The sequence below is a fragment of the Botrytis porri genome (genome assembly GCF_014898465.1).
Source record: "Botrytis porri strain MUCL 3234 chromosome Unknown BPOR_025, whole genome shotgun sequence".
Taxonomy (NCBI): Eukaryota; Fungi; Ascomycota; class Leotiomycetes; order Helotiales; family Sclerotiniaceae; genus Botrytis; species Botrytis porri.
Window position 1 is genome coordinate 251536 of NW_024066099.1, and position 26325 is coordinate 277860.

Here is a 26325-nt window from a genome sequence, read left to right on the forward strand (position 1 = left end):
TTCTCCTCCAGATGGAACAGAACTAAGGCAAGCAAATCAGATCTTTAATACAGCTCTAGCAAGCAGTGGTTCTCCTGCATCGCCAACTCGTCGATATGCCAAGAGAATGACTAGGCTTGTAGAATCTCAAAATGCTGAGATAGCCCTACTTCGGAAACAGCTCTCTGATGCTCAGGAGGTAATTGAGACTCGAAAGAAAAGAACTAAAGGCAAAAGAGTCAAATTACAAGGTCAATTTGTCTTTAGTACTAAGGAAGTATTGAAAATGGTACGTGAGGCGGAGGAAAAACCGAAGGAGAAAAAGCCACGAGGACGGCCACGCAAACGCCCAATTGAAGAATCAGAAGAAGAGATTGAAGAAGAAGAGCTAGAGAATAGTTCAAGTGATTCGGAATTGGAATTGGAGGATTGTGTGGCTCGTAGAACAAGATCGCGTGTAGAATAATTGAAAAAGTGTCCGAGTTCCCCATATGTCCGAGTTCCCCATACGTTACGTTACTAATTGAAAATTTATATAATAAACTTTAAATAATAGAAATATTATAAAAGTCACATTTTACTTACATTTTATTCAAAATCACTAATTTTTCATTATATTCTAATTCTAAATCCTATTTAAAGCTTATTTAAAACCTAAAAAAACTCTAAATACTATAAATTTATTAAAATTAATAAAAAGTAAATAAAAACTTTAAATATCGAATTTTGAGGAAAAAGAATAGCTCATTATCTATTCAATTCACTTAAAACAAGAATAAATTCTATAAAAACAATAAGATTTTACTAAAAACAGGATTAACATTACTTACTCATATAACCTCTGTAAGTCACCGAATATCCTAGTCAACATGATTTCACCCCCAGCAGGGAACAAATAACGCCAGATTTGTCACAAGGGAATCACGCGGGGTAGCGGGATGTGCCATAACCTCTGCGATACCATATCAACATCACCTCATCAGTCTTTTTTGAAGGTTCTCGACTTGTTAAGCTTACTACTTGGTCAAACCCTCTGCTTGATGTAGATCAGACCCTAACAACATATGTGACAAGTCCCGTTGAAAAAATCTATGTGTATTTTGTATTTAGGATGCCAAAGGATTCTGACAATGGATTGATGAAACAACAAAGTGCCGAATTTCGTCGAGAAAATGTCGAGCCCGGCAATTTGCAAAGGCGCAGCGGCCAAGAAGGAATGTTACATTGACTTGACAAAAGCAAAAATAACTCCAGACCAGAATTAATCTCCAAAGCTTCATTTCTAGATGTTTGATGTCTGTATTCAATTCGAGGAATCATGTTTACTACAGCCACCCTATCATCCCGAGAAGGATTCTGCGAGGGTTTCGGGGGAACCGGAGGAAGGAGGAAAAGGAATCGCGTTTTGGGTGTACGGTTTTAAGATCATTAAGGTTACTCGTCTTGATCTTACTGAATTGAGAAATTTTGGTCAATGATCCTCAGCGTTCAGATTGGAACATTCTTATCATATATTGGGCTGACTAGGTATCACACGCAACGTGATCTAAATTCACCGAATGAGTAACGACGACAGGGGCGAATCATTAGGAAGCGGGGTCAAAAATTGCTATTCCGCTCTAATTCTTATCACTTATCATGATCCAAATATAGCCAGGCATAAATGTACCTGAGGATCAAGGGAAGGTTGAAATGGTACGTTATTCCCAAGGACAATATTCGACCGAAAATCCATATGATTAGTTGACTATCTTTGGGTATTCTAAAGATCATTGATTCATTTGGACCCATCCATATTTCAACGACACACAACCATAAACTCACGATGCCATCGAGAAGATCGCATATCAAATCGCATCACGGTTGTACTCAATGCAAACTCCGGAGAGTCAAGGTAAATTTTTCTCACATGTTGCATCTTGGAGGGCTGTGGGTTTTCTCAGAGCTCATAGCTTGGTTGAGGGGGATCATGCTAATCACAAAATTAGTGTGATGAGCGTCAGCCTGCTTGTTCTAGATGTATAGCATACAAAAGAGAATGCACATATAATTCATTGATCACTCAAGCACCTGGTCAACATAGTTTCGAACTTCGACCACCGCCGAAATCAAAGACCCAAAAGTACAAAACAGTTTTCATCAGACCCTCATCTCATTGTGGACCACCTCAGGGTCAAGATCCAAGTTATGGCATTCAAGCACCAGTTCCATTTGGCCGATACAAAGAAGCAGATTCCCTTCTCTATCACTGTATCAATTTTACTGCTAAGCCCGCGACATCAGCATTCATTAGTCCGGATCATAATAAATGGGAAGGAGCTGTGCAACGCAGCGCTTCAACTCATGAATACGTGTACAACGGAATGCTTTCCTTCGCCTCTTTACATCTGGCTGTTCTTCAACCTCAGAATCGTTCAATTCACATAGCCAGAGCGCTGAAATTTCAGAACACGGGGATGACAGGATTTAGACCAGTACTGGAAAATGTCACAGCATCGAATTGTGAAGCTGCTTTGGGATTTTCGGGATTATTGATAAGTTCCATATATGCAATTCCAGTAGCGCAAGCCGGACCGCATAAGCCTAGCGAAAGATTATTGGATTATTTACCTATAATATTTAGTTTGTTCAATGGAACCGTGGCTATATACCGAATGGGGTGGATGAAAAGCTTGAATTCTCCACTCAGTGTGCATCTTCGGAACAAGGTAGTGGCAGCTGACGCAACAAACACTCCTGCGGAGGGTGAAGAGTACCTCAAGCAATTAGAGCGTCAAGAGATTGCAAGTTTAAGCGATCAACCTCTTCGAGAGCTGTGTCGCGACGTATCTCAAAAAGTTCGACGAAATTTAAGAAGAACGGAACAGTTTCCTGGAAGAGCATGGCCTGGGGCGGCACCACCAGCCTACATTGAATGCATGAAAGAAAGGGAACCTATTGCGTTGATATTGGTAGCTTACTGGGCAGTAGGACAAGGTAGAGGGGTAGGGCATAACTGGTGGGCGAAGAATTGGGGAAGAGATTTGGTGGAGGTAATCGGAGAGGAGCTGGGAGAAGATGCGAGATGGGAGTGGTATATGAAGTGGCCAAAGAAGAAAATGGGACTAAATTAATGTGGAGTCTAGCAGAGAAAGGGGATTTTCCTTGTGTTCATTGATAAAAGTATTACTACAAAGACTCCCGGTAGATTTGATTACACTTGACACTTCAGCAGAAGTTCCGATTATAGAAATGATTTGCATGCCATAGAATGTGATCTTAGATATTTTCTATGGCAAGAGATGAGGGAGTATTTATAGCTCAATTGATGGCTATTTGCTGTCGACTATTGAATTTGTTCAAAATCGAATCAAAATCCATTTTCTGGAGCGTTCCGTGCATAACTATCCCATGAAAACCAGTCAAAATTCCCATCTAAAGATTGTTCTGTAGATAAAAAGTCTAATTGATGAAGTAATGGATCCGCTACCGCTCGGCCTTGCTCAATAAATGAATTGATATCACGTAAAGAATTGTTTTCCGTCATCTCAGTATTGAACACAGATGTGTCCATTGGATAGGATAGAAAGCTGAGTAAAGTGGGATCTGTAAGATCGCCAGACAGATCTCTGAGATCCATTCCTGTTGAGACAGGAATATTGTTGGATATGTGTGCATTCTGTGCATGATTTCCGGGAGAATATAATCCTGTTTGGCGTGGACTCTGTGGCGCTGTCCAGCCTGTAATATGAGAAGTCGATTCTGAACTCCTGCTTGGCAGTTCTACATTTACTTCCGGTGACTTATCTTCCATAGCTTTACGACTCATGCTTCCTCTAACAAAACTCTCCGCAAGCCTAGTAAAGGTTTCCGCAATTTTTTCAAGCTTCTGAGCACTACGGTGCTGGACATGCATCCTCAAAAAATAATACACTACCTTTCTGAGTGATTGAAGGTCGTCAAAACAAGACGAGGAATGCGGATCGGCTATTATATTGGAGAAAAGAACAAAGTAAGGCATGAATGGGTAGTAGAGAAGTTGCCTACAAGCATGTTAAAAAGGTGAATGAAGAAAGACATTAAGAGACAGAAACGAGTAGATAGCTACGTACCATACAATGCCATTGAAAACTTCCAAGGAGCTAGAGACGAGTTTGTCCAACATCTCTACAGCAATTCGTGCGTGAAAAAGACAAAGTTCGTGATTATATTTGGAGCTCCGAGTCAAGTAGACAACCGAATGGTGGTATTGGAATGTGAGAAAATTTATGCCCATTTGGACTGACTGAACTTCACTTTCTTCTCCTTGAAAGTTACTGTATGCTGACATTCTCTGTTTGTTATACGTTAGCTGGGTACATCATATATTTTGATAAGTCAGTGTATGAAAGGTCTCCAATATTCTTAACTGCAGTCCTATCTAGAATTTCAAATTCGAGATTTTGAGTGTTTCAGAGACTTTACTTATTGGAGTACAGTCTGAGTTATTGGCCACCCTGACTTTGTCAACACTTGCTATGAAATAAGATGATAATAGATAAAACAAAACGAACATCATCCAGATTGATCTTCCAAATTTCAAGTCTCTCTTTCATTGATGAAATTTGTTCTGTCCCAAACTCTCCATTATGAACCACGAGAGCGATGTCTATAATCTTTCCCTGTAATACAAAAAGTTCTCGTGCTAGACCAAAGTACAATGCGCCGAAACCATCACTAAGTTGATGACCAGGGGTTCCAATGGCTGCGGACGATGGTCTATGAGGTCTGAATGTCGCGAGAAATGAGAGATCTGGAGGATCAACCCCCTCATATAGTTGACTCAATAGAAATGGGGGCCTCCCATAAGCCAACGACAATGATTTATCAATCATGAACAAATTCCAAAATAGGCAATTTCGGTGGGCGTTCTCTTTACTCTGCTTTGGGTATCTTGGGGAAGGAATGTGAAGATTGAGACTTTGTGCCATTCGACAAGCATGACTTATTAATGTCCAACATAAACCCGGAGGAACAACATCCTGACTATGACAGGATACCATTAATATCGCTTGTATAGCAATTTCTGATGGCTCGAGGAAGAACGAGGAATCTTGAAGGATTATCCACACATTCCATTGAAGACCCCGATTGATTCTAGTGTTTGATGGTTCCATGAAAGCGATTGTGGCAGATAAAAATGCATTGTAAAGCAAAAGCCAGGCTCTCTCGGATACTCTCTTCGGCTCAAATGCAAGCTTCGGAATTATGTCAAGTGGGGGCATGGTAAAAAACGGTTTACCTCGTTCAATTCCTGCAATAAAGACTTCAAGTTCGAATTAGTAAAAACATCTGTAGGGAAGGGTGTTGAGTGATCTGGATTAGCAGATTAAATACAAGTTCTCTCTAGGAGTGCAAAGCTTGAGATCATCTTACTCTGTATCATACGATCCCCTTCAGCCTTATCTGGAATGAAGAAAACTTCCCTCTGCCTTCTAAAATGTTTGACATTCGAATAAATGTCAGGATCGTCAAAACTTCCTTCAGAAAATATTGTGGTGAGGTATGATAATCCATTCTCAGCATCTCGTTGTAAACCCGGCTCCAGATGGCTCGACTTCATTTCAGCTATCGTAATACTACTCTTTGCTTGACTCAAGATTGAAGGAGCAGAAGAATCACCGTTGATATGCTCATTTTTCTCCCCATTACAGGCTGGTGATTTGACAGAACGATGTGATTCTATGATATCTTTTTCACACTCATAGCTCGGTAAGTCCAAGTCCGTGGATTCGTGATTAGTAATAGAGGTCGGCAAAGTATGAGCGATAGACTCGACAAAATGTGAGCTATCAAGATTCCGATCTGTGTGATTTCTGATGTTATTTTGCAGAACGCTTTTTACTTATCAGATCTCTTCCATAGTGGCTCGTTAACATTAGACTTACTTCGTCCTAGTTCGTCTAGGTATTCTTCCACGGCGAGAGTAAGTACATGGACCAGACCAACCCTGGCAATTCACACATTTCGGTTTCTCTCGAGAGCATTTAAGCTATCAACGTTCAGATTCTGATGTGATAAGAATGAGGAATAATTGATTGGACTAACCTTTCTACGTTTACAATGGTCGCACTATTACAATCGGAATTTGATAAGTATATGAATTGCAAGGGGGAATTTCAAACTCACAGCGTACTGTTCAAGCTCCGTCTGCTTTCCAACCGGCATTTTGGGTCCATGTGAATCCCTCAGAGTTGCGTCGGGGGAAGAATTGGTTGGGGTCGCCATGACTTGTTGATGAAGAAAATGATTTACTTGAATACGGATTTTAACGGATTGACAGAAAAAATCAATAGATAATTTTAGGATACATGGAAGATATTGCGGTATGTCCTAAGTTGGATAGAACATATTGCTGAACGGATGTTAAACAGTAAATGGAGCTGGCACGGAACTTAAATGGAGGTTATGAATTTTGCTTACAAAGGGGTCAGTGCTTGTTGGAGCTGAGAGCTGAGAATGTACAGAAACACGTCGGCCGCTCGGCCGGTATTTACGAAGGTTGGATGGGTAAGTAATGTCAACCCCACTTTTAGTAAAATCTTGCTGTTTTTATAGGATTTATTACTGCTTTAAGCGAATTGAATAAATAATGAGCTGTTCCCCCCTAAAATTCGATATTTGAAGCTTTTACTTGCTTTTTATCAACTTCAATGAATTTACAGTATTTGAGGTATTTGAAGCTTTTTATAGGTTCTAAATAAGCTCTATACAGGATTTCGAATTAGAATGTAATGAAAAATTAGTGATTTTGAATAAAATGTAAATAAAACATGACTTTTACAATACTTCCACCACCTAAAGTTTACTATATAAATTTTCAACCAGCGATATGACTTGATTCGTTCAAAGGCCTAAAGTAGGAACGTATTTAGGTGCGTTTTATATTACTTACTCATTCAATCTTCGTAGTTCATTGAACGAAGTTTATTACATGTTAAATCATTAAAAATGAATAATTTTTAAAACAAACTCTTATATATATTATATAGTGTTTGTAAACTGTTTTATAATATAAAAAAGCTTTAAATATATTTTAATTATATATTATAATGTTAATTATACTTTCTATAGTAATTCCTAAAAGTAAAGCTCTTACTATTAGTATATTCTACTTTTATAAATAAAGTCTTATTCTTCTAAAGCTTTTTAATCTATTAAACAGACTTAGTAAGGTATATATATATAATATATATGGTTAAAAGGGTTGTTTATTTCTGTCTACCCTCTTTATATAAAGAGGGAATTACTATATCTATATATATGTACTACCCTCATTTATATACTTTATATGTATATAGAATAAAACATAATATATAATATTATATTGTTGATTATATGTTCTCATATAGATTTAACTTTCTTTTTTATATAAATAGAATTTATATGAATCAGATTGATATTTAGAACTTATAATAGGCAACCATTTCATTGCTTAGTCTAATCCCTATTTCCTATAATAAATCAAATAAGTGTAATAAACTTTATCTTAAATTAATTAAACATTATACTAAAAAACCATTAAAATCATTAAAATCTAAATCATTCCATTATGTATATATTCTCCGGCCATATCGGACGATATATTTAGATTCAATATTATACTAATCCTTTTAAAACTGTAGAAAATTTAAATTTAATCGATCATCCGAAATATATATTAATTTCTATTAAAATATAAGTAATTTATACTATTAATTACCCCCCACTTACTATTAGTTTTATATTGTATATAATATATTAATATTTTTATATGAATAAAGTCTTTCAATTATATAATATAGCAAATGCGGTGACGAATCTAAATCAAAATCCTATTCTTCCTATTAACAGACAAATTCTTATATTATATTATTATAATAATCTTCAACTTATTCTTTTAATAATATTAAGTAATCCTATTTCATATATATATAATTGAATTATATTTATACAAATTTATATAATATAAATATTATATATAAATAGCTTATTGATATAAAATTATAGGATTTTTGTTAAAGATTTTTATAAGGAATATTATTATTATAATTTTATATTCTTTTTGAATTATTATTATATATAGAAATATTTCAATAATAATTATAAAAATTATAAATAAAAAGATTATAGAATTTAATATATATAATCTAATTATTCACATCCTTATATCATTAATAAATAATACCAACCTCCACTTCTTTCTCACACTTTTTCTAATCAAAGTTTTACTCTTCCTTCATTAATTGATTCAAAAACCCCCAATATTCACAAACATTCTCTTTTACTTAATTCTAATTTTATTAAAGAATTACTTATTATTAATTAATTTGTATATTCCTCTTATTATTATATAATCCTTAAGTTTTCTTTATATTTTTCTAATTTGAAATTGAATTGTTTATTAAAAACTTTTCAAAAAGGAAAAAAACTATAAAATAAAACAAAAAAACAAAATATTATTAACTTCATTCTTAATTACAAATTATATTTATATAAAGATTTAATTGATTTTTATATATATCTCTTATTTCACCTACTCTTCAATATATATAACAAAAGTATTTATATTAATAAATCTTTTCAATACTTTATTAGAATTTTCTTTTATTATTATATCAATAATATTATCAAGTCTATTAATCTATCAGACTTCAATAAGTTGTCTTCTTTCATATAATTACTATAATACTATTATATCAATTATAAATCTCTTCTCTTTTATTATACTCAATTTAATAAAACATTTATATAATAAATACAAATTTGTATAACAATAATTAAAATATTAAATAAATTTAATTAAAAGATAATAATTTGTAGGATTGATTTTATTACAAGATTAATATCTATACCTTCTATTATATTATATATTTCAAAAGTTAATACATTATATATAACTCTTTTGCTTTTTGTATTACTATAATGTATAATATTCTTAGTTAATTTGAAAATGTTTTCGTTTGATATATCCTTATTTATTAATATAATAATAAAATTTATTTGATTATTTAAATCTTTATTATTTATAAAAGATCTATTAATAAAAATAAATAATTTTATATAATCTTATATAAAAAGGATAAACGAAAGTCCTTGATTAAGGTTTTCTATTTATTATTCAAATCTTTTATTAAATATCTTGATATTATTATTTAATAAATTTTAATTTTATATAATAGTAAATAGATCATATAACACTTTTAATTAACAAATTGTTATAATATATATACCTTAAGCTTTTTATTTATAAAATTACTTAGAATTAATAACTTTTATAAGTTTCTTTTTCTAACCTTTTTGTATGAGAATTAAACAATTCTCATTCTATTATATAATATAATTATTAAAGATTAAAAGTGAGTTATATATTAAATATTTATTCGATTTTGCTTTAATATTTATACTCTTAAATTTTGAATTCTCGAAATCCATAAATTCTTAATCTATCAAAATAAGTATATCATTTATTTATATTTCTACAATTCTAAATTATATATTTTTCATATTAATAATAAGCAAACAAAAATTATATAAAAATATTACTATATTAAGTTTTTTTTAATAATATTTCTAATATATTATTCATTAATAAATCCCTACTTTTATAATACTATATAATAGTTTTTTAACTATTATAATAATATTATCTGAGTACTTATTCTAAAGTTCTTTTAAAAGTTTTACTAATATAGTTCAGTTCAATAATATTTTCAATTGTATATACACTTATATAACATCTTATACCATCAATTTAATATTCATTTCTATTAATATAAAAGCTAAAACTATAATAATTCTTTAACTTAATCTTTATATTATAAATATTTAAATTAGAATTAACTTTTTATCTAAATCATTATATATTTGTATAATTAAATATAACTTTTTATATAAAGAATTTATTATATATTCTTTTATTTTATTCATAAAATATAAATTGAACAATCTTCTAATATATACAAAGGAATTATACTTAACGAATTTAAATATATCTTTTATAATTAAACTATTAATTTCTTACATTTATAAAGCTTTAAATAATAAGTCTTTCATAATAATAACTCCTTTTGTACAAAGTTTTATTATAAGATTCAATACCTTTTACTCTTTTTTCATAATGAACACCTTTATTAGATTTTAATCGTCTTATATAACTATAAGGAGTTGATTATATTCATTATTAATATTAATTATATAAAATAATGAAATTCTAGAAATTTCTATTTTAAAAATTGAATATTAAATAAGAACTTGTATAAATGTTTATTTAATTATTTATATGGAACTTTATAATTTATAAATTTAAGGTATTGAATTTTTAGTATTTAAAAGTATTATTAAAAGTATTTTCGAAATGGGTAATAATTAGTTTTTTTTGAGTACTTTTTTTTTATAAAACGATTTTATTATTGTTATATGAAATTCTATTGGACTATAAGAAAGATCGATTGTACAATTTTGATCAATAATTATAAATAATCTATACAATCCTATCCAACTTTTTCTTTCTTTTCATACTTATATTAATAAATTGAAAAATAAATTGAAAATTTTATACATAATTAAACGATTTCGAATAGCAAGTATATCTTAAACTATTTATTTCGTATAAATTTTATACACTTCTTTTATTATAAAATAATATATATTCACTCATTTTAAAATTAATAAAAATAATAGATTATATAATATTATTCAAAAGTAAACTTTATATATAAGTAATGTTAGTATAAGTTTATTTAAGCTAACAATATTATTTACTATCTTCATTATCATTTGCAATATTAATTTTTTATTGAGATTATCGTTTTTCAATTCAATTTTCAATATATTATATATATATTATATAAAGGAATAATATCTTTTAATTTTTCCAATTATATTATAGACTTTAATAGGGACTTTTCGAATATGAATTTGAAAGGATTTTGTACTTTATTTGAATTCTTCGAATACGAAATTTGTATTTATATTATATAATATATAATCTAATAATCCTAGATATATATCGATTTAATATTTTCGAATAATATTCTATACTGTTTTGGTAAATATATCTTATATAAATACTATAGTGTTATATATAGTTGTTTTATTAATAATATATAAAATTGGATTTCTATTAATATAAAAGATATTAAAAATGATAAAGTAATTGAATTCGATATCATCTTTAATTATAAACTTAAACCATTTAGGGGATTTTATATAAAGTTGATAATACTTATAGAATTTGTTGAGTTTCTTAATTGTATAAATATTAATATTATATTCTACTTGATTTAAAAGGATTATAAATTTTTATATAAATAAATAACCAAATCTTTAATAAATTTATTTAAATTCCATCTTTATCAAGTAATTATATATAATCGATTCCTCTTTTTAGTTCAAAAGTATAAAAAAATATTTCTATTTTTATATAATAGGAATTATCTTTCACCTTGTTTTAAAACATTTATAAGATTATCAAATAATATATATAAATAATTTATATCTTATATATATATAAGAAATAAAATGTTTATTAATATAATTGAAAAGGTAATATTATTAAGAGATATTTTGACCGAAATATTATCTTATAATTATACAGAGCCTTTTTCAAATTTAATATTATGTTGAATATTATTTATATATTTTATATTCTTTTTTCTTTTTAGTATTTATACTTGAAATTCTTTTATTATTGATATTTCTGATATATTAATATTAGGAATAATACTTTGGAAAATGTTAGTTAAATATTAATCTTTGAATTGAAAAATCTCATTTCTATTAATTGTTTTTTTATATAATTACTTAAATTAATTTTATTATAAAAAAATATATACAAAAGATTGTTTATTGAGAAGTTTAATTATGTATATTTTATTAATAAATTCTATTTCAACAAAATATGTTTTATATTCTATTAATTGATTATTTAATAAATTATTCTATTAATATTTAATAATATTTTGTTTATCTATAATTTTATTGAATTCAATTTTTATATTGTTTGGATTATTTTTATATATAAAAAGGAATCAATAGAATTAATTTTTGTTTATATTATATTTTGTTATGAATTGATTGTATTGAGGTTTTTGTTTTTATATAGGATAATTTGTGAATTAATAATCTGGCTTTTTATATATATAGTATTTTAATAATAATATATAAGGATTGTTTTGAGATTATATAAATTATAAACAAGAAGAATTACTTTAAAAAGGAAATAAAAACTTCCTTTTATTTCAAATTCCTTAGGATTAATTTTGTTTTTAATATAATCTTTAATTTTTATATATATAATTAATCCAATATATTTTTATATTGAATAGATTATTAATAATAGAGATCGATATAAAGGAACTTATTGTTTTTGTATACTTAGTTTATTTAATAATATTTTATAGATTAATATAAAGATCTTTATATATTAGAGTTGATTATAGTAATATAGAATTATACTTAGGAATATTATAATAAGTATTTATAATCTAATCTCGAAGTATTAATTCTGATTAATATAAATCAATCAAACTATATTATAGATTCTAAAAATTCTTAAGTAGGATTTCTAATTATTAAAAGAATATCTTTTTAGAATTATTTTATATAATTTACCAAAATATTGTATTATATTATTCAATAAGATATTTCTATTATCTTTTTTCAATTTTGAAATATACTTATATTAATATTAATATATTCTCAAAATTAAGATTTCTATTAGTAATTTTATTAAAATAAAATGTTAAAGTATTATTCTTAAGTATTATCGAAAAAGTATTATTATATTAATCTGATTTGATATCAACATTCTTATAAAATTTATAAAATATTTAAAGCTTTTAATCAAAAAAATCATATTCTTTATTATTATATTTGTAATCTTTATTAATATAAATTTTCATTAGATCTAAAAGGAGATTATATATATATCCTATATATAATATATATAATATATCTTTTCTTGATATTATATAATCTAGTATTATATAAGGTTCGAAATAAGATTGATTTTAATCTTATAAATGTAATACAAATATTTAATTAAATGAATTTAAGATAAATGTTGATATATATATTGATCTTTTTGACTTAATTATTTCGTACACATTTAAATAGTTCGATTTTAGATTCTCTACTTCTTTCTTAATTTCTTTTATATATTTATCTAATACTTTTTTCGAAATAAGTTTAATAAGAACTTTAATATAATTTAAACTACCCCTTGATTATCAAACTTGAAAATTATAAATAAGAAGTTGAATTTATAAAAGTTTAAGTGTTTTATAATATATAACTTTAAAGATAGTTTCAATTCAACCTTCATATCACTCTTAAAATTCATTCTATAATTATTACCCTTTATATTATTTGAATTATAAATTAATAATCTATATAATAATATCAATATTTATTTAGAATTTTGTAAAATCAGGATTACTCGGGTTCAATTATTTTCCTTAAAATATAAAATCTATTTTATATAAAAGTATTTTAAGAATCAAAAAAACCATATTAAATAATAATATTAAATATTATATTATATCGAATATGTTTTATATAATATATTATATCGAATATGTTTTATATAATATATATAAAAATATAATGAATATAAATAAAATCGATATAAATTAAACTATTCTGAAAAAATTATAATTATAATTACAAATCTTTTCTTAATATATAATTCGAAAAGATAATATAGAGAATATAATATTCTAATTCTTTTATACAAATTATATATAAATTTAATTTAATACGATTTTGTTTGTCTTTTCAAAAGATATTTCTTTTTATTAAATTTAACCTTGCTATTCTATAATTAAATCTATTCAATTATTAATTAGTATTAAACAGACTTGATAAGATATATATATATAATTAAAAGAATTGTTTATTTCTATCTACCCTCTTTATATAAAAAGGGAATTACTATATCTATATATATATATTATTCCTCTTTATATACTTTATATATATATGGGGTAAAGTATGACATGTGATGTCATTGTTACGGGAGCTGCCTCTAGGGTCATGTAGAAATGTCTAGAGATCTCTCAAAATGGTTTAGACTAAACTTCAAATAGGAATTCAATAAGATTATAACTAATTGTAATTCTCGTAACTATAATAATAAAACTAATAATTGTTCTTGAATACGAAGCTCTGTATTAAATGAGACTCGTTCTCTTTATATAGACCTTTCTGCTCTACAGAACCCATAATTCTGTCCTATTTGGATCCCTTGGATCCTAAGCTCTAAAAGCTCCTGGCTCCTTGAATCCTAAGCTCCAAAGGCTCCAACGTCCTATCACATGACACTTATCACGTGATCCAATGTTACCCGTCGTAACAGTCATGTTGTTGATTATGTGTTCCGATATAATCTTTATAATATAATATTAGTCTTTATTTGTATTCTAATAGTTTATATTATTATTCAAATCTAAAGCTATTATAGTTCTATTCTAATTTGTTCATTAAATTCTTTACTATTATCTTAATTATACTTATTATAACGTGGTTTATCATCATGCGGCCCATATCATCATGCGGCCCACTTTCACCTCAATTTGCACCCTTTTATTTCAACACGCGTTTTATCAACAACCCACGATGCATTCGAATAATGAAGAAGCCCGTATACTCCTAGCTATCGATGCTATTCATAAAGACAAAAAACTAAGTGTTAGAAAGGTTGCTACGATGTATAATATACCACGTACAACACTACGGCGTAGAATAGACGGTTTTACCCCTCGTACAGAATATCGACATAAAACCCATAAACTTACAGAATTAGAAGAAGAGATCATTATTCAATATATTCTTGATATGGATTCGAGAGGTTTTCCACCTAAACTTAAAGGGGTGGAAGATATGGCGAATTATATTCTTGAATCGAGAGGTGGAAAAGCGGTTGGAAAGCTCTGGGCGCATCGATTCGTAAAGCGTCACAAAGAATTAAAGACACGTTTTAATCGTATTTATGACTTTCAAAGAGCTTTGTGCGAGGATCCTGAGTTTATTCGAAAGTGGTTTCGTCTTATATCGAATATGCGAGCGAAATTTGGTATACAAGATTGCGATATGTGGAATTTCGACGAAACAGGCTTTATGATGGGAGTTATAAATGCTGGTATGGTAGTTACTAGTGCTGGGAGGAGTGGTAGGAGTAAAGCAGTACAACCAGGCAATAGGGAATGGGCGACAGCGATCATATGCGGTAGTAGTGTAGGGGAAATCATACCTCCATTCCTGGTGGTTCAAGGACAGGTGCATCTTTCCAATTGGTATACGGAAACCGATCTTCCTGCAGATTGGGCTATTAAACCTACTAGCAATGGGTGGACGAACAATGAGACAGGATTGGAATGGTTAAAACACTTCGATAAACATACAAAGGATTGCAGAGTAGGCAAATACCGAATGTTGGTGCTAGACGGACACGAAAGCCACGAATCCATACCTTTTCAATCATATTGCAAGGAGAATGATATTATATGCGTATGCCTACCACCGCATTCAAGTCATTTAACTCAACCACTTGATGTCGGATGTTTTAATAGGTTAAAACAAGAATATGGTACTCAAATTGAGGGGTTTATAAGGGCACATATCAATCATATCTCAAAGGTCGAATTCTTTATAGCTTTCAAAGCTGCATATCAACGATCGATCACGAATCAGAATATGAAATCTGGATTCCGAGGAACAGGATTAGTCCCCTTTGATCCTGAAATAGTACTCTCAAAATTAGATATTCGAATACATACACCTAGTCCTCCTCCTTTTGTCAATTTAGACCTCTGGACCTCTCAAACTCCTCACAATCCTACGGAAGCTCTTTCTCAATCAACATTAGTTAAATCTCGAATCAATCGTCATCAATCAAGCTCTCCTACACCTATATTTGAGACTGTACTAGCTCTAGCTAAAGGCATAGAGAGATTAGCTCATGAGAATACACTTTTAAGTGCAGAGATCCGTACACTTCGGGCAGCAAATGAAGCATTAAGTAAGCGTCGACATACGAAAAAAACCCAATTGTGTTAAGGAAGAGTACTTATTGGACAAGAGGCTCTTGATATATTATCTCAACAAGAGGTTGATGTTTAGATTCAATACGACGAGTGTCAAAAAGGGAGGAATCCTAATGGGGAAGTATCTTCTAATAGATGCTGTAGTAAGTGTGGAAAACCAGGTCATAATTCAAGAACTTGTCAAAACGATATAATAGATCCTAGATTATTAGATTCTTAATAGTTTTAATCAATTGAATCAATTGTTGTTGAGTAATATGGATTTAAAAATACAAATTGAGGTGAAAGTGGGCCGCATGATGATATGGGCCGCATGATGATAAACCACGTTAGTCTTATCAAATTCTATTATAAATTTCTTGAATATTATTATTATTATTATTAATCAAGAACTCTATAAGATCACTTAATAGTTATAAATATCTAAGAAATAGATAATCAATCAATTACTAATCTATTCCTACAACTTTCTTTTTTAATTTATTTTATTAACTTTATTAATATTAATATCTTTAATAGTCTATTTAATCATTTAGTTATAATATATTTTCCTATTACTAGAATTATCTTTTAAATTATCGAATACTATATTAATAATCTGTAAACCTAAGCTATTTAAGTTATTACTATTTAATCGAGAATTATTAATTAATGTTTCTATATCTTATATAAGTCGAATACTTGGGCATGGAGTTTATAGGTACTCCAGGCATACCCACTCACGCAAGAGGGCACGTGATAGACCTGACCTTCTCCAACATACCGTTCGCTTATACAGAGGTACTGGAAGAACTCCATTGTGGATCTGATCATGCTACCCAGGTCACTACTCTGACGAATCGTGGAACAACAGAGTGGGATCAGTATCGCTATCGGATAAAGGAAGTGGATCTGCCTAGATTAGATGGACTAATGGCCAACCAGCTAGCTCACCTCAATGATGTAGACATTCAGACTACAACTGAGATTGAAACCCACGTCAGTGAGCTGGCGAATGCGTTAGAAAAAGCGATCCGAGCAATCGGCAAGATTGATCGGAAGGTAGGAAAAGCCTCGCCGTGGTGGACGGACGAGTGCAGAGAAGCCCACCGAGCACACATAGAAGCACGGAGGGGATCAGACCCGGAAAGGAAGACTAATGCTACTCATCTCTTACAAAAGGTAGTGCGACAAGCCAAGAGATCCTACTGGGCAATGCGTCTCGACGGAGTCAAAGACGACAAAGAACTCTATCGGGTTATGGGATGGCACAAATTAACCCCCGAAAGTAATGCGAAATCCCCCTCCCTAATAATCGGCGAGCGGGTGATCTGCGATACAAAAGAGAAGGCAGATGCTTTATTCACAGCGGTTCTGGATCGTTTCAGGGCAGACGACGACCTACCAAACGATCCGCTGCTCAATCAAGCACACAAAGGGATACTCCCCTGGAAAAGAACGATCTCTGCAGAAGAAGTGGAAAAACATGTCATAGGAGCTACTTGCACTGCGCCTGGAGTGGATCGAGCCACTGTGCGCATCCTCAAGGCATGCTGGCCGAGCGTCAAATCACTGATCCGGGAGATATTTGCATCTTGCCTAGCTCTAAACTACTATCCAGAAGGTTGGAAGCTAGCGGAAGTAGTAATAATCCCTAAGGTGGGCAAGAAAGACAAAACGTCACCGCGGTCGTGGCGACCGATAGCCCTGATCTCCTGTATCGGTAAGGGGCTCGAACGGTATATAGCTAGTCAAATATCCTGGACAGCCCTGAGACACAAGGTAATCAGCCCGCAGCACTGCGGAGCGCTCCCCAGAAGATCAGGTACTGATCTAACGGCGGCTTTCACTCACGATGCGGAGCTTTCATTAGCAACGGGTAATGTGGTCTCGATTGTTACAATGGATGTTCAAGGAGCTTTTGACGCTCTCCTAAAGCGCCGACTCCTGAGCCGAATGATCAAGCAAGGATGGCCAACTCCGCTGCTCAAACTAATAGACTCGTTCCTTACAAATAGGAAAGTCAGAGTAAGACTCGAAGGCATCACAACAGAGGAATACCCAGTAGCATGTGGTACTCCTCAGGGGTCCCCCCTATCACCTATACTCTATATGCTATATCTCGCTGAGCTCCTCAACCGAGATACCAAATATCGCTTTGGCTACGCTGACGATATTGCGATCTATCACTCCTCCAAGCATCTCTCCACGAATGCCAGGATCCTTCAACGACGCGTTCGACAGATCATCCGATGGGGTAAGGAGAACAAAATCCTATTCGCCTCAGAGAAATTCGAGCTACTCCATATAACCAGACGACACGATACCACCAACCCACCACTAGTCGTTAACCCGGATCTGATAATCACTCCAGTACCGATTGTAACGAGTGGAAGCACTCAACCCACTCTAAGATGGCTTGGTGTCTTCTTCGATCGTCGGCTCTCGTTTCTACAACATGTCAAAACACGCACAGCGAAAGCCATGAAAGTAGCCTCGCACATCAGGTCGATCGCCCGCACTCTGCATGGGCCACCAGCTTCCTACTTGAGAAAAGCAGTGATCACCTGCGTCCTTCCAGTAGCACTATTCGGCACTGAAGTATGGTACGCTGGCAAACTCAAACCGAGCCTCGGTCAAAGCGAAGCAAGCACAGGCACAGGTATCAAAGGCCATCTCCGCTACATCAACAAAGTGATCAATACCGCCGCAAGAGGAGCGATCCCGGTATACAAAACTACACCGACCGCAGCTCTTATCAAAGAAGCCGGCCTGCCATCGGGGATAGTCGCATTAGAACACGCCAAGCTGCGATTCGCACTCCGCTTAAAAACGGTCGACAATCAGCACCTGCTAGTGAGCCGCCTGAAACCCACAGTACGAAAGCGCGGGCGAGGAGCAGGCACAGCTAGAAGGCCCCTTACAAGAATCCAACGGCTCGGCCTCCTCATCCCAGAGACCCAACGGCCGAAGTTACTTCGCCCGCACTTCTCGATAGGCTGCAGAACGGATCCGACGGAAGGGCTAACCAAAGAGGAAGCAGCTCAAGCCTTCAAAGAGTGGTGGCTGCAACTCCCACCTGAGGACTACACGATCTTCTCCGACGGATCAGAACAAACCATTGATCGTAAACACTGTGTCGGATACGGATATGTAATATATCACAATGGCACTCAATTAGCCTCCGGATCCAAGCAGATCCGGAGCGACTCACATGTGTTCGATGCAGAAGCGATCGGAGCGTGGCGAGGGCTGGAGCACCTGATCAGCACGTTTAAAGATCCCCCGAGTGGCCGGATCTGGATGTGTATTGACAGTACATCGGTCATCTGGGGTGTTCGCGGAAACGCGCCGCCCACAACGCAATGGGCCTTCCATAAGTGCCATAAGGCAATGAAACAACTTGACATTAGAGTGAAGTGGTCACCTGGTCACATGGAGATCGAAGGGAATGAGGAAGCAGACCGCCTAGCAAACGCAGGCGCAATTGGACCCATGGACCAGGCGATCGACAAGCTACCAACAATTAGCGGTGTCCGGACGATCGTTCGCCAAAAGCGCCTACGCGCAGAGACTGAGTGGTGGGAAGAGATGAATCCCTCTCTCTCTGCTAATTATAAAGAATGGTCTCCCAAGTACAACACAAAGGAGCCGAAGGAACTAACTCTGCCAAGAGCAGTCCTTCACCGACTACTAGCTATGAAAACAGGTCATGGCGACTACGCCGCTTACCATCAGCGATTTGGTCATCAAAACAACAAGCTGGACTGCTCATGCGGCAGCGCTAAGGAACCATATCACTTCTTTAAATGCACTATAAACAACCTAAAACGTTCAGACTGGCCCCTGGCCCCTGTAGAAATACAATCTAACAAACAGGCGATCACATATATCAAGAAACTCTTACACACACCTAGCAAGCTCACTCAGCTGATTACCGACTCAGAGTTCTACACTCAGATCTGTCCTAACTACTAAAGGACCCTTAGAAAGCGACCATCTTTTCAACAAAGCCCGCCGCCCCTTTTATAAACTTACCACTCAACTGATCACTCGAATATACCACACCCCTAAAAACCGCAAACCCAATATACAATATAAGAGCCTTGCCGCTCGGCTAAACAAATAGCAACCCACTCCCACTTCTTCTCCTTCACCATAGGGATCGGAGCCCACAACGAGCCTATCCACCCGGGAACCAAGCTCTACCCTAACAAGAACCCGGATCAGACGTACCCTTCTGGAAACAGAAGTGGATCGCACCTGCAGAGGAGCGAACAGCCCCTGGCATTGAAGTTAAATTGCTAAATTCGGTTGCGACGATCACGCCGCTCAAATAGTCCCTTATCTTAGCACGTCTAAATACCCTTAGGGAGGTTCAAGACAGACGTTAATTAATATAAATAAATAAATAAATAAATAAGTCGAATACTTTATTTTCTAGTCACTTCTATTTTAAGCTATCTTCTACTGTTAAAAATATTATAAAGAAATTTATTCATAAATAGAATTCATTAAAACTTAGTATATATAAATAATTCAGATTATTTCAAGATTATTTAAAAATTTTAGATTTTTAGTATTTTCCTAAATATTTAAAAATGATTTTAAATTTGTATATAATTTCTATATAAACTTAGAATTCGACATTTTGAGACTTCAGATCTCCATCTCAAAAAATCCTAAAAATCAAGAATTTTAAGAATAAGTCTAAAATGATCTGAATTATAAATATATAGAGTTTCAATAAATTATATTATGTTTTAAGCATAGTAAAGAAATACATATAGTTTTACTAATAGAAAGGAAAAATTATAATGAAAAGAAAGAAATTCGAAAGAATTTTGATAATTAAAAGAAAAAGCTTATAGAGAAGGAACATTTAGAGAATGTAGAGATTATGTAGTACGCTACTCAGTAGCGTCGCTTATTTAAGTAAGTGTATATATAATAGTGTAGTCTTAATAAAAAGAATAGAATAGTTTTATTACAATCATTAAGATGCTCATTACATTTAATAGCAAATTCGAATTCAATTTAATTTTTTTATTTAAAGTATTTCTTTAGATTAAGTATAATTGAAAGAGATCTTAAAGATCATTAGCTGTTAGAGTACTATTAAGGATCTCAAATTTCATATCCTTTAATAATCTAATACTGATTGATGAAGATAAAGACTATTACTCAAGCTTATTAATTACTTACTTTTCTATAAATGAAATATTAATCTAATAAAATAATTTCTTAGAAATTGTAATTTATTATTAAGGATATCTATAAGAATAATGTAATAACCTTAGAATAAATACTAAGCTTATATGAGATAAAGATACTATAGTATTATACCCGTTTTGTTTATATTACTTTTAAAAGCTTCTTATTCAATTAAGCAATTAATGAAACAGCTTCAAGACAAATAGTAAAAACCTTTGAAAAGAAAACAGTATATTATATTCTCCTATCTTTTGTTACAATAATAGTCTTAGAATTGATTCGAAGTTTAAAAGATAAAAGTGAAGATTGAGTAAATAAAGAATTATAATAAAAGGAGAGAAGGAGCTTAAAATATAATCTTAATATTCATTTAAATAATTAAGGATTCGAATCTCCGAAGGATTTCCTACAAAGTTCATTCTCATCTTATATAGCCTTAATAACAATTATATTTATTATTAAATTAGTGAATTTGTTAGAATCAATATAAGGTATTATATTATACTTTTAAGTATTATATATATTCTTATTATTGAAACGATATCTGTAAAGGTAATTATATAAATAGGATATTTAAGGATAAGTAAGCTAGCTTTACTTTAATAGTTCAACAATACCTTGACTATTATTAAATATATTAGGAATAAGTAATCTTCAGTTTATAGGTTTTAATTATAATCGTTAAGTAGAAGATCTTACAATATAATAAGTATATGTTACGGAGGTACCCGCACCGCAACATGGATTATAAGATAAACCTAAGGCCTTGGTATTGGGACCTACGGAAACAGCGCTGTAGGGACAATCGGCTAGAGAGCACAGGTTAGATAAGCGGTAGCATCATTATAGATCACGGGATGGACATCACGTGATCAGGAAACCGACTTGTCGAAATCGGCTTTACGGTAATCGACTTGTCGATTCATGAGGTACGAAGATCTATATAAGGGAATGAGTTTCATTATAATGTAGAGCTTCGTGCTCAAGAACAATCATTAGTTTCATTACTATAGTTACGAGAATTGCAACCAGTTACAACCTTATTGAATTCCTACTTGAAGTCTAGTCTAAACCACCTCGAGAGATCTCTAGACACTTCCACGTGACCCTAGAGGCAGCTCCCGTAACAGTATAACTGTAACGAATCTGAAGCATATATCAAACCTACCAACTCATTTGTAAGTCGTCTATTAAATAACAAATCAGAAATAGTGAAGATTGTAGCTAATATGATCTGCCTTAATAATGTAATAGCGCGAATGCTGTACTAATTGTTAGAAGATGTAGAACAGTTTTTTATAGTTATAATAAAGGTAGGAATTGAGATTAAAGAGGTATTAATTAAAATGAGTAATAATAAAGAAGTAAAGAGATAGGCTGAAGATTTGTAGGCGATATTTAATATTTTTGCTATTAAAGATAAGGTTAATTAAGAATTAATATTGGAAGTAATGTTCAGGTATAGGGATAGTTTGAAAATATGAATTGGCGATATGTAATATACTTTTTATAAGAAACACTTTATAATTAGTATACTTGTTAGAACAGATACAAACAAGGCTATAATAAAGAAGTTATTTGATATAGCGAATTTGTATAGTTTCGAAAGCTGCATAGTCATAATAGATATAAAAAAGTACAAGTTTTTACAAGCAAACGTTTACAATTGAAAGTAAACTTTGAATATACTTATAATTAGTATTATATTATTTTGATACTAAATAAACATAATTCTATACTATTAATTTTCGTTGTTTTTTAATTTATTAGATATATATAATTATAAACTATTTGTATTTGAAAAAAGTAATCTAGTATTGCTTGCTTTCAGATAGTAATAGATAATATTTATTGAAATAATATTATATATTAAAGGTAAAAGTCTGATTATATAAAAAGAATTATATTAAATGATTTATATATATAAATAACAAAAGTATTACTACTTTTTTTAAGCTGGGGGAAATATAGTATACTATTTGGTAATGTTGTTTATTTAAACAAGTGTATATATAATAGTATAGTCTTGTTACGGGAGCTGCCTCTAGGGTCACGTGGAAGTGTCTAGAGATCTCTCGAGGTGGTTTAGACTAGACTTCAAGTAGGAATTCAATAAGGTTGTAACTGGTTGCAATTCTCGTAACTATAGTATGAAACTAATGATTGATCTTGAGCACGAAGCTCTACATTGTAATGAAACCCATTCCCTTATATAGACCTTCGTTCTCGTCTGGATAGCTTGGGTAGACTGTCTATCCTGTCTATCCACGGATAGCCTGGATAGCTTGCCTATCCTGTCTATCCATCACGTGACACTTGCCCCGTGACCTATATGATACTACTGCTTATCTAACCTGTGCTTACTAGATAACCTGTAACCGCTATCCCTCCTGTGCCTACTGTAGGATAGGTGCCAACAAAAGATAGGTACCTATCTTTTAATCATTGCTTATTGATTCGGTTACCGCTATCTTTCGTTACCCTTTAATCCAACTGTCCCTACAGTGCTGTTTTCGTAGGTTCCAACACCAAGGCCTTAGGTTTATCTTATAATCCATGTTGCGGTGCGGGTACCTCCGTAACAAGTCTTGATAAGAAGAATAGAACAGCTTTATTATAATTATTAAGATACCCGCCACAGATTATAATTAATATATTATAGTATAAAGAATAAATAAGTCTTATGTGAAAGATTAGATGAGATGTATTATAAAAGAAAATAATAAGAAATAAAAGAAGCAAATAAAGGTATAATTACGATAGAATAATAATAAATAATAATAGGATTATATAAAAAAAGAAGTAATATATAATAATATAATAATTAAAAGCGAAAGTAAAATTCTATAATATCTCGAAGAGTATTTGAAATATATATATTACTAACTTATAGATTGAAAAGAAAGTATTTTACTAATTATTTTTGAAAATATAAATATTATAAATTGTATATGTAATCGATATAATAGGATCTTATTATAGTAAATTCGAATAAACTTTAGAGAGAAATAGGTTTTATTATGTTTCCCTATTTACTTTATATAATTAAATATATTTAGATATATTATATAGTTAGTATAGCTTAGCTATAGATAGACTGAATCGATTAAGAATTTACTATTATTACTATTATGTTTTGAAAGAGATATTACATTAATAATCCGAAAAAGCGATTTTCAGTATAAATGAGTGGCTCGAAATAGGAGTGGTTAGAAAATGAGGGGTTTAACTTAATTCTATATCTTATGTACTTTGATTTGTTGTATTAAAGATCGATTATAGTCGCCGTCAACTAATACTATTAAAATTTGTTTAATTTTTTAGAATTTTCGATAAACTCACTCTTTGTTACGAGACTACTTCTAAGAGCATTAAGAAGCTTTATTACTATACTATAAAAGTATAAAAGACTAGAAAATAAAACTAAAAGTTCTATTTTACTCTTATATATATAGTAGAATAGAATAGAATAGAATAAAAAGATTAATATTATGTTGTAATATTATTTAATATATAGTTATATATCTTTAAATAAGAGAATTTCAAATATAATATTCTAATTCTTTTATTTTAATAGAAAATATTTGAAAAAAAGAAATAAGAGATTTTAAAATTGAGTTGTTATTTATATAATTAGGAATGATTTTTAATAAAATAATTTAAAGTTTATTTTGACAAGCTTTTTTAAAAAGTTTTAATGTATTTAATATATATTAGATAATGTTAATAAAATAATTATAATATTATGTGTATAAAATAAAAAGATTAGATAACAGTTCAAAATTAAGTTGTTATTTTACTTTCTTATAAATTCGATTATAAATCAATTATTATTTATATTAAATATTTTACTATATATTTAAGTTTCTTAAATTTAGAACTATCTAATCATATATTAAAAAGCTATTTCATAAATTCTTTCAAAATTAAATTTTAAATCAAATAAATTTAATGATTTTGCTTAACGGTGTGTTACGGGAGCTGCCTCTAAGGTTATGTGGAAGTGTCTAGAGATCTCTCGAGGTGGTTTAGATTAGACTTCAAGTAGGAATTCAATAAGGTTATAATTGATTACAATTCTTATAATTATAGTAATGAAACTAATGATTGTTCTTAAGCATAAAGCTCTACATTATAATGAAACCCATTCCCTTATATAGACCTTCTTGCTTAGTGTGATCAGTACAGCTCAGTACTGGTTTGTTTGTACTTTCATGGCTCAGTATCTATCCCGCTGAGGCAGACTGAGCCAACCACGTGACTTAGTGCCCAGTCCCGTGCCTATGTTGCGTTGTTCGTAACACGGTGTTTATATATATCTTTTGAAAATGTAACTTTTAAATACTAGAATCTTTAAACTAATAAATATAAATCTAAATTTCCATTTAATCTTTGAAAAGGTATAAATATATAGTAAACAATCCTATAAGCTTTTATAATATTAATCTTTTAAATTCATAAATTTTTATAATTAATTCTTTCTCTAATCTTTTTTATATTTTAAAACTTTTCAAGATTAATTATTTCTTTATTTTCTTTAGCTTTTGGTATTTGTAAATATTTTAAAATCTTTTCTCTAGTGGACAAAGTATTTAAAAACTCGAGTTTGTAATAATAACTATAAAGGGCATTGAGCTCAAGTTTGAACAGATTAACTTTCTGTCTCTACAAAAATATGAGAACTTCTGAGAAAATGAAGTAGAGGTTAATCGTCTACAGTTGCTTGGTTTTCGTAAACATGATTCTGTAGATTTTTTTAAATATAAAGTTGATTTCTCAAAATCAAGATGAAGCATTAGATTGAGGAATAACATTTGGCCGGGAACGAAGGATGCTCAGATTATGACATATGTATAAACGTTGGTTTGTCCGAGATTTCATCCGCATTTTATAAAGCTAAAAACGTGATAGTGTTGGAACGACTATCATACAAGAAACTTATTGATTGAGATTAGGACCCCGAGTACGCTATGGTTGACGGGCATGATGTATCGTGTCGTGCTATAATTTGATTAAGGAATTTTTCCACGCCAACACAACCTACTATCGTACTGGAATTCATGAGGGAAAAAATTAATTCAATTCTTATTTTTGAATCAGGGGTCTGGCA

The 26325-nt window shown here is 31.2% G+C and overlaps 2 protein-coding genes across 2 annotated transcripts; one reads left to right on the forward strand and one right to left on the reverse strand.

Moving 5' to 3' along the window:
* Positions 1-1804: 1804 nt before the first annotated feature.
* EAF01_011836 (uncharacterized protein) lies at positions 1805-3092 on the forward strand (the record flags this gene model as incomplete). The annotated part of the gene is made up of 2 exons (XM_038920094.1): positions 1805-1873; positions 1968-3092. 2 exons carry the CDS (start codon positions 1805-1807, stop codon positions 3090-3092), a joined length of 1194 nt encoding a protein of 397 aa, XP_038764484.1.
* Positions 3093-3328: 236 nt separating this feature from the next.
* EAF01_011837 (uncharacterized protein) lies at positions 3329-6225 on the reverse strand (the record flags this gene model as incomplete). Its single annotated transcript, XM_038920095.1, has 7 exons — positions 3329-4001; positions 4071-4291; positions 4512-5263; positions 5374-5834; positions 5886-5989; positions 6046-6069; positions 6127-6225. 7 exons carry the CDS (start codon positions 6223-6225, stop codon positions 3329-3331), a joined length of 2334 nt encoding a protein of 777 aa, XP_038764485.1.
* Positions 6226-26325: the final 20100 nt, after the last annotated feature.